A 9,893-nucleotide genomic window follows, 5' to 3' on the forward strand; every position below is an offset into this window, starting at 1 on the left:
TTAGCGAGCAGCACAGCGCAGCGCAGCACAGCGGATAGGTTGGCTGGAGCAGCAAGCAAGCAACAAGCAATCAGCAATCAGCAGAGCGAAGCAACGCAGACAGCAGTCGAGTTGAGTTGAGTCGAGTCGAGTCGAGTTGGGTGCCTAGCCATTGGGAAACCGAGAGATAAGGCATTGACAGCTCTGTGCATTATCCTCGTTGCACAAACTCTCTTCTCTCCCCTCACGCTCTCCTCTCGACGCTCCCCTGCCGTCTCCCGTCCGTCATTCAGCACAGAATGGCGACTGCGGTGAGTCAGCCAAAGGTTAGTTTCTAGCTGATCTCTGTCCCATCATATCATCCCCTTCCATGTCCTTGTCCCTTCTCCTCTCCCCCACCCGCTCCATCCTTGCAGCGAGTGCAGCGCTGCCAAAGTGCAAACAGCACTCGAACCCAGAAGCCGCCCAGCACCACGACGTCAGAGGGGGGCCGCCCAAGTGTCTCAAAAGGTTGCGCCAGCCTAGCGCCAGCGGAAGGAGGCTTGATTCGCCCTTAGCGGGTCACAAAGGCCTGATCCCCACGCCTTGGCCCTCGTCCCAACCTCAGCGCTGTTTCGTCTTTTGCTCGTCCATTCTGACCGCCGCACAATCGCTAACTGTCATCTTTCGTTTTGCTTTGCTGTCTCCAGACACGCTTGAGGGTCTATTCCAGCTTTGCCATGCCCTCTGGATCTGCCGAAAAGGCCCAGCAGCCCGTGGGCTCGGGCTTTCCCTCCAATCTCTATCCGAACAAAAATATCTGGTCGTCGCCTTTTGCCAATGCCAGGGATCGCTCTGTTGGCCCCAAAGGTGCGTGTGCCTCATCGCGAGAGACGATATAAATGGGCAGCGTCGGCGTCGGCGCTCTCGTCTTCACTGCCGCTCTTCTCCTTACGCTCTTCCCAATCATCTCTGTGCAAACGGGACTAACCACTCACCACAATGACGCAGAATCAGAGGAAAATCCAACCGGGTCCAGTGCCCTCCACGCAACCTCCGAAGCTGAGGGCTGGGTCTCCAACTCCAAGCCTTGGAACGCAGAGAACCCTGCCCGCTCTACTAGCAACTCGCCCGGCCGAGCGCAAAATGCAGGTCTTTCGAACCCCTCCGTCTTTTACCCAAACCATCACCCGGCAGCCATTGGTGTGAAAAAGGAATCTTCCGGTTTGGGTGGCTCCGGCAGCTTTATCGACGAGTCGGATGCCTTTGCCTTTACTGCTGCGCAAAAGCGAGGTCCTTCAGATGGCGCATTCATCGACCCTCTGGCAGCGTTTGCCCAGCCCCGAGATGCTAGCCTCCCACCTTCTCGACAATCCCAGGGCTCTCCAGCGTTCACCGAGCTATACCACCAGGGCAGCGGCCATACTCCCAGCAACTCGATTCATTCCACGAGACAGCTCTCCAACCACTCGCTATCATTCCCCCAGGTCGCCAACCAGCGAGCATTCAGCCTCAACAGACAAGTTGATGATGACATCTCCCTTCGAATGGCCCGTCAGATCAACCTCAACAATGGCTCGGCCGGTGGGCAGCCATTTAACCCTGCCTCTGTACCTTTCCACTCCAACCCCGCTTCTGTGCCATGGCTGAGCGAGAGCGGCCCTTCAAGGCTCGGGAGCTTTGAATTCGGCACAGATCCTCTCCTATCACAGCTCTCTGCCGCAAGGCGCCCTTCCCTCGACAGAGTGTCGCCAGCATCCGGCGCCGCCTATCGCCTTGACCCGGGTTCCAGCTCAAGAGTTTTCGCTCCAGGCGCAGAGGCTTGGATGAGCAGGCCATCCTCACGAGGTCAGAGGGCTGCCGATCACGAACGAAGGCCCTCTGGTCAACAATTCGCGGCTTCAAACTTCCCTGCGCAGTACTATCCCAACCAATTCGGCTACGCTCAGATCCCTTCTCAGTATTCACCTTCTTACCCTGAGGCCTACACTTCAAACTTCCGACCTATGTTATCCAACTATGCCGTCCCATCTGTCCCTGGATATCCTCTCAACTCCATGACCCCCATCAGGCCTTCCAGAGATCAAGATCCCAGCAAGGGCATGCGCAGCGCTCTGCTAGATGAGTTCCGCGTAAACGGCAACAAGTCTAACAAGCGATACGAGCTCAGAGACATCTATAACCACGCCGTCGAGTTTAGCGGGGATCAGCATGGCTCGAGATTCATCCAACAGAAGCTAGAGACCGCTAATAGCGATGAAAAGGAGCAAATCTTCCGAGAGATTGAACCCAATGCCCTCCAGCTGATGAAGGACGTCTTTGGCAACTACGTGGTACAAAAGTTTTTTGAATACGGAAGCCAACTTCAGAAGAAAATCCTGGCAGAGAAGATGAAGGGCAAAGTCGTTGATCTGTCTGTCCAGGTTTACGCTTGTCGCGTGGTTCAAAAGGTAAGCGCAATTCCGCATACACTTGCCGACGTTCAATTCTTAGACCCTTGCTAATGCTTATTTCTCCAGGCTCTTGAGCACATCCTAGTCGAGCAGCAGGCCGAGCTGACCCGAGAGCTTGAGCCTGAGATCTTGCGAGTAATCAAAGATCAGAATGGCAACCATGTTGTCCAGAAGATTATTGAGCTTGTCCCAAGACAGTACATCGACTTCATCATGAATGCAGTGCGCGGCCAAGTCACCCCTCTGGCATCCCACGCCTATGGCTGCCGCGTCATTCAGCGACTACTGGAACACGGGACCGAGCAAGACAAGGCAGAAATCATGGGCGAGCTCCACGCTTCCGCCCAGATTCTGATTACTGACCAGTACGGCAACTATGTTGCCCAGCATGTCATCCAGAACGGCGAACTGGAGGACCGCGAGCGGATTATCCAGTTGGTCATGGGTCAGCTCCTCACGCTCTCCAAGCATAAATTTGCTTCCAACGTAGTAGAAAAGTGCATAGAGTTCGGCACACCGGCACAGCGCACAACCATTCGGGAGCAGCTGACCACTGCTGGGCCAGATGGAAATAACCCCCTGCAACAGATGATGAGAGACCAGTTTGGTAACTATGTCATTCGTAAGTTTTTGATCTTCCCTCCACGATTACATCGCTAACTCTCCGATAGAAAAGATGCTGGGTCAGCTTCAAGGCGAGGAGAGAGATGCCCTGGTTGAGGAGATCAAGCCTCAATTCTACAACCTAAAGAAGAGTGGTGCTTCTCGGCAACTCCAGGCATTGGAGAAACTCCTCGGATTGAGTGGCTCCAAGAGCGAAACATCTACTCAGTCAGACACCAACTCCGTTGCTGAGGTTCCCTCCCTGACACATGAAACCAACAGTCCTCAGAGCAACAGCCCGCCTAGCACTCACGCCAGTGCTGTCGGGGCCCCATCTAACGAAACCGCAGACAAGGGCTCAAGCAAGTCTGTCCCTGGAGTGGCTCTACAGGTTCAAGATGTTGAATCATAGAGCTGCTCGCTGCTTTATATATTCATTAAGCACATTCTTTGATTCCGCTTTTACTTCTTCGAACAAATGTATTACGACAACAGAGAAAATTTGATCCAGCGTGAAAGAGACATAAATACACAACGCACTTGCCAAATGAGGGGTGCAAGAGACAAGGAAGACGGCCCATAGACCTTTTACAAATTATCCGTTCTTCTTCACTCGGCATCTCCCCTTTTGTACACCGGCATGGATATGTGGTAATAATATTGTGCAAGTCCATTCTAACTTTATTCTTTTTTTTATTATTATAATATTGCAAACAGAAGACGCATAGTGGCTTTGCCCCCTTCTAGCTGGTTTATTTACGACTGCACGCGGACGGTCGTTTCTGGATATTTGTCAGGACAAGCGAATAAGAAGCTGCGGTATAATTTATCCTTGAAGTTGGAATTTTGCATGGGCGACGAAACACAAATTTGGGATTTTCATTTTCTTGGGAACAATTTGGAGTTTATATCTCGTCATCTTCTTTTACCATTTTTTTTTTCTTTTGCTTCCTATTTTCTTTTCTTACAAAAAATATTCTCCGGTTTTACTTTATGCTATTTCTTTCTTTTTTTTTACCTTGGGGACTTATCGATTTGGTCGTTTTTCTATTTGGTCACTCCTTTTCCAACAGATGTGAAGGAACCGGGCAGCACTAGGCACATATGGATGGCAAGGGATGCAAATGTACTTTATCGTTAACGGTTGGGAGGCGCTGACACCTGGGGCCTGGGATTTACGTCCATAGATGAACTGTAGAGAGTTTTTGGGGAGACTACTCAGTTGTCTCACTACAGAATGAGGACCAGTTGCTGATACCTGAGTTGTTCTTGTGCTCGGTTGTGTTTCATGAATCAATGAATATCCGTTGAATGATTTGAAAAAAGTGGCTGTATTTGCACGAATTGCCTCAATTGTACCATCTACCAATGACAAATAGTATACTGGTTCACATTCGCGGTATGTAAATTACCTGTCTGTGAACACCGGAGCTCTATCGGAGTCTGGAGGGATCAAAATTGAAGACTACAGCGGATCAACTTTTTAGCGCCATTCGTCCGCCTCTCTATCTACTGCGGCACTTGTTCCGACGATAGCCACTTTTATGGCACTTGAAGCTCCAGCGTCCCACTCACTCCTTTACTCTTTACCAATGACCTGGTCTCGTTGCTTGAATTACTTCCCAAGAGGAGCATTGTGTCGCACTCGAGCGCCGCACCCGATGAATTCTCCCGACTTATAACGCGCCCAGTCAAAACCTCTCCGGCCCGGCGGGACAAATTGGGCTTTTCCTTCTGAAGCTCTTTTTCCCTCCTCGTCGTTTTTGACCTCCCTCTTTATATTCTCTTCTTTCCTCTCTTCTAAACCATGGCCGCCGCGGGGAGACTGACATTCTTGTACCCCCAATTGGTGCGTGCGGCTACGAGGGGCTGTGGCCCGACGCTGGGATGGGCGACGACGGTTCCGACGACGACAACGACAACAGCTGCAACGACTGTCAGATGGAAAAGCTTGATTTCGAAGAGGCATGGGAAGGCCGTTGAGCCCGCCGAATGGGAGAAGCAGCAGCAGCTACACCAGCAGAAGCAGCAGGAGCAGCAGGAGCAGCAGGAGCAGCAGGAGCAGCAGGAGCAGCAGGAGCAGGACGAACAGGCAAAGGCGACGCAAGATAAGACGGCGACGGATAGTAGCACAACAGAGGAGGCCCCGGCCAAGGCCCAAGCCAAGTCTGGCATTGGAAAACTGTATTTCGAGAGCGGAGAGAAGACAACAGGCCAGGCTGCTGCAACAGATGCCCCGGAGACCGAAGCAGCAGCTCTGAAGAGTCAGCATCAGGACCCCAAGTCGGCTCAGACGCAGAGTGATTCAAAGCCTCCAGAGCCAACGACTGCGGAAGCAGAAGTAATACCAATGCCACCGCCTAAGCCGCAGACGGAATCCAGCGATTCGACTTCGACTTCGACTGCAAGCGCCGAACCCAAGACAGACAAGCCCAAAGATACCTCGAAGATGAGCGACAAGCTGGATAGCGTCTATTACATGAGTGCCCCGGAAAGTTTGGCATCATCGTCGACGCCGTCCATGTCCCCCCCGAAATATGTTCATCACTTTGACACCTATTCCCTGGTTCAGCAGCTGCAAGAAGGAGGATACTCAAGCGACCAGGCTACCACCATGATGAAGGCTGTGCGAGCTCTCCTGGCGCATAACTTGGATATGGCGCAGGAAAAGCTTGTTAGCAAAAGCGATGTAGAAAACGTAGGGACTCTTTTTGATTCTTGAAGACGGAAGAAGGGAGTGTTGGTCTAACTGTTTGTTGTATAGGAGTCTTATTTGTTCTCTGCGGCATGCTCTGAGCTGAGCGCCGAGATTAAAAACAATCGCCGCGCCTCGGATGAGCAGATTCGACAGCAGCGCACGCATTTGCAGCACGAAGTCGACATTTTGACGCAAACGTTAAACCAGGAGCTGCTGACTTTGAACGATAACGTGCGAGGAGCCTTTAACGATCGGAAGATGACGGTTAGAGAGGAGCAAAAGGGAGCGGATAGTGCCGTGAGTTGCCCAGTCGACCCCCTTGAAAGCGGTGGTTACTAACTTTTGTTCTCCAGATCCAACAAATCACCTACAAAATCAGCATCATGCTGAGTAGCGACTCCAAATCGGAAATAGAAGGCGTGCGATGGATTCTCATCCGCCGATCCGTTGTTGGCATCCTCTTCATGGCCATTGTGACGTTGGGCACCATCCGGTATGCTACGTATGTCAGCCACGAGCGCCAGCGGGAGCAGGATCGCAAGAAGAAGGAGGAGGAAGAGCTGAGAAGAGACGGTGGCAAGAGTGATCGCACCTCTGCGCCAGATGCGGCTGCTATTTTGGCAGCAAATTGATTTTGATGTCAAAGACTTTATTTTTGTGGCCTTCACATAAGTACTCGGTTGCTATTTCTTTTGGATTACGGACGGCATGATAGGTATGGGTGAGATTTATGGGCTGGCCCTTTTGGGCCTCGATGGGAGGCGGAAATACTGGGTGGATTTTATGACTGCGTTATGAATTGAAAACTGATACCAAAACCGCGACAAGGATGGAAAGAAGATATTGAGAAAAATTTTGGGTGTATAGATGGGGATATAAAAACTCGATGGATGAGTAGAAAAGCGAGCATAAGATAGCATTGGTTTGGAGAGTATTGTAAATATAGACATGGGATATGGGGTCATACCGCTGGTGAACGAGTATCATACGATGCTCAGCTGATGTATTATCCATTACAAATCCTACTACCAAGCATGAAGAGCATGATATAAAGGCTTATTCTGAGTTATAACGGCGTATAAGTGAGCAAAATGATGACGATCTTGGCAACATCTGACCTGCTTGCTACCTAGATACTTGATAGATAAAACAGACAGCTCGGCAATGAAGAATTTATAGTGCTTGCAGGCAGCTAAGCCGCATTGCACATACTAGGACACCCGTAAATCGACCAATTTAAATGGGGATCAGAGTAATCTTGCATTTCTATCAAGTACATGCATGTATTTTGATTGAATCGCTGTCACGTGCCACAGAGTTCCGGACGTTCAAGACGCAACCCCACGTTCGCGTCTCTTTAATTGGAAAAAGCGACGCGCTTGGCTTGTGACAGCTTCAACCTTTTTTTGATATTCCAACATTCTCATTCTCTATTCCACCTTGCGTTTTTTCTTTTTTTTTTCTTTTCTGACTTATATACACTACGCCAATTGCATTTCACCCATCGATCTGAGTGCCGTGGATTGGTCAATCTCCTTGCGATTATAAAAGAGGGGAAACAAAACAATATAAAAGAAGAAGCATCCCATGGCGGCGACATCCCAAGCTCAAGCGCAAGCTCGAGCATCACAATCAGACACTCCCATGGAAAACGACGGTGCAGCGCCAGAATCCCAAGATACCCCCGCCGACGGCGACAACAACAACAACAACAACAACAACAATGGCGACGCTCGAACATCCACACCACAGCCTCCACCGCCAGCACCGCCCATCGTCCCCGGCCCCCGCGCAACTCGCTTCCAAGAGCTCTACGCGCAGAGCCTGAAGCGCACGCTGGCCAAGCTGAAATGGGACAACTTTGCGGCCTGCTACCCGACGGTGGCGAGTAAGGCGGAGCCGGTGCTGAAGCAAGTCCAGACGCAGATGGCGGAGAAGCTGGCGGAGAAGTGCGAGGTACGGACCTTGAAAAAGTGTGGGAGATGGAGGAGGAAGACAAAGAGACAAGAGGCAGTTTTGCTAACGTATCCATGTTTAATCTTTGCTAGAGAGAATTCGAAAGCATCCTCATCGCGAGGCAAGTTGTGCCCAAGCTCAACGACCTCGAAAGCCTCGTCGCAGACGCCACACATCGACGCATATCCTCAGCGCCAGACGCTCCTAAACCGACTCCGTAAGAAAAAAAACCCTTTTCCCTTTTTCAAAACCAGAAATGCTCTATAACCCCACGATAATTGGTTGAAAGACGAAGAAGAGAGACAGAGGGTTCTAACATATTGATGCCTATATTAGACCCCATCTCCTCCCCGCCAAGGACATCCTCTCCGCGCATCTCGCCCCCTCTCTCGCCTCCCACCAGTCCCTCCTCAACGCCAAGCTCCAGACCGCCCAGTCCCACAACGCCATCCTCTACGAGCAGATCCGTAGCCAGCGCGCGGAGATTGAGGCGCTGCTCGGCTCGCTCGAAGCTGCTGTCGGGGATGTCAGGAGCGCAAATGCAGCGCTGGCGCCTGTCGTGGACCAGTTGGCTGCGGAGGCGAGGGACGTGGACAAGGCTGTTTCAGAATGAAAAATTGATGATGGAAGTGGGCGATTTTGGACAGTCGATTGTTGGATTTAGAATTGGTTACATGATACCCCCCATAAATACTGTTACTCTTTAAGCGTATATATTTACACAATTACCATCAGCCAGCCTTGGTTCTCTTCACGACACTATTATAACAAAGTGTACTAGATATGAAACAAATGTATTGCGGTATATACAACGACGAGCGATATGTGCGTAGTATGCGGCTATATCCAATACGCCAACACACGGCACTTAATATGCAACATAGACAGAATATACATGCCTGAAATGCATAACAAATGAAATAAGAACAAAACTCCGGCCCATGATATTGTTGCCGCCTGGTGATAAATGTGCAAATGCTCATTCCCGACGCCCGTGTATGCACGTAACAAAAAAAACACCTTTTCCAGTAGCTCATCATGATGAGCTCGCGTCTTTCTCCCCCGTCTCCCCCGTGCTATATTCCCATGCGGGATTTCTAGCCCTTTACAACCAGGCTAGTTGTATAAGTGAACAAGGTATAAATGAAAAGAGAAATCAAGGCAAGTCGATATTGCCCAGATAGAAGTAGGTTGAATAGAGGATAGGCCGTATCAATATGGTGAGGACTGTTATCGTTGATGTCGGAAATGATCTAGCCGCATAAGTGCATGCTAACGCAGGAACAACTTGTTCCTTCGAATCGGGCCAATGTCGTTGTTCATGCTCGTTTCCGAATTCGGCAGGCTTGGTTCAACTCCAAGGTGTTTCTTAAATCCTTCTGTTTTCCGTGTGAATGACTTGCCAAGGACCAAAGAAGTCTACCTCGCCATAGGCCGGCGGAAGTACACGGACCATTCTACCCGTGCCCCAATCGACAAACCACTGCTTTCCTTTACTAATGATATAGTTTGATTTGCGAGGGCTTCGAAACAGTAAATTACTGTAGCAGAGTTTGGCGTATAGCAGATCGTGTGCAGACGTCCACTGGTGCTCAGGAAACCACTTGCCCGTGTGTGGGTCTATAGACGGATTTGGATCTGAAGTTACGCTGAGGGGATGGAAGGGATCATTCCTGGGATCAACGATTCTCGGGTGGGGTCCCAAAGCTTCGCTACTCGGAACCTCTTCTGTAGGGTGGGTTCGTGAAGGGGCAGGCGTCGGAGTAGGTAGCTGAGCAGATGAAGATCGTCTCTCCGAAGCATCGTCAACAGCGTCAACAGCGTCAACAGCGTCAAGAGTGCCGGAGCCTTCAGCCTCCGGAGGTGGATCTTGATGAATTTCAGGCTGGGTGCTTGGGTAAATTTCACCAGTGTGACTGCGGTACCATCGGATTCTCTGAATTCGGGGGATAGACATGTCGCGTGGGAAATCTCGCTCGTCGATAGGGGCTGCCACATCAATAGCCGCAAATAAGCACTCGAGCCACTTGACAAAGGTGCCCAGTTCGATACAAGACAAGAGAAACTGATCTGTTTCAACTCGTACTCGAATAACATATCGACGCCTAAAGGTAGACATGGTTAGTATGCTGAGGCTGTTACACCTTTCCAACCCCTACCCCTAGCACGTCAACGCTCAACCTAGTCACCTGCCCAGCCCTAATTACACTATCCTCTCTCTCACC

General features: G+C 50.6%; 4 protein-coding genes across 4 annotated transcripts in view; 3 read left to right on the plus strand and 1 right to left on the minus strand.

Annotated features, from left to right (window-relative positions):
• Positions 1-698: 698 nt before the first annotated feature.
• On the plus strand, positions 699-3,426 carry TGAM01_v201139 (hypothetical protein; the record flags this gene model as incomplete). The annotated part of the gene is made up of 4 exons (XM_018808656.1): positions 699-828; positions 970-2,408; positions 2,478-3,033; positions 3,083-3,426. 4 exons carry the CDS (start codon positions 699-701, stop codon positions 3,424-3,426), a joined length of 2,469 nt encoding a protein of 822 aa, XP_018658081.1.
• Positions 3,427-4,821: 1,395 nt separating this feature from the next.
• Positions 4,822-6,344, plus strand: TGAM01_v201140 (hypothetical protein; the record flags this gene model as incomplete). Its single annotated transcript, XM_018808655.2, has 3 exons — positions 4,822-5,712; positions 5,779-6,009; positions 6,066-6,344. The coding sequence occupies 3 exons, from the start codon at positions 4,822-4,824 to the stop codon at positions 6,342-6,344; spliced, it is 1,401 nt and encodes a 466-aa protein (XP_018658080.2).
• A 955-nt stretch (positions 6,345-7,299) lies between these two features.
• Positions 7,300-8,281, plus strand: TGAM01_v201141 (hypothetical protein; the record flags this gene model as incomplete). The annotated part of the gene is made up of 3 exons (XM_018808654.1): positions 7,300-7,668; positions 7,761-7,885; positions 8,005-8,281. The coding sequence occupies 3 exons, from the start codon at positions 7,300-7,302 to the stop codon at positions 8,279-8,281; spliced, it is 771 nt and encodes a 256-aa protein (XP_018658079.1).
• Positions 8,282-9,037: 756 nt separating this feature from the next.
• TGAM01_v201142 (PH domain-containing protein) overlaps positions 9,038-9,893 on the minus strand; it is a gene marked incomplete at both ends in the record, with an annotated part of 1,622 nt that continues 766 nt past the window's right edge. Inside the window, one exon of the mRNA XM_024548699.1 lies at positions 9,038-9,773. Within this exon, the coding sequence (XP_024406515.1) occupies positions 9,038-9,773 (736 nt within the window). The remainder of the gene's footprint in view (positions 9,774-9,893) is intronic.

This window comes from Trichoderma gamsii, assembly GCF_001481775.2.
Source record: "Trichoderma gamsii strain T6085 chromosome Unknown Scaffold_3.2, whole genome shotgun sequence".
Classification (NCBI taxonomy): domain Eukaryota; kingdom Fungi; phylum Ascomycota; class Sordariomycetes; order Hypocreales; family Hypocreaceae; genus Trichoderma; species Trichoderma gamsii.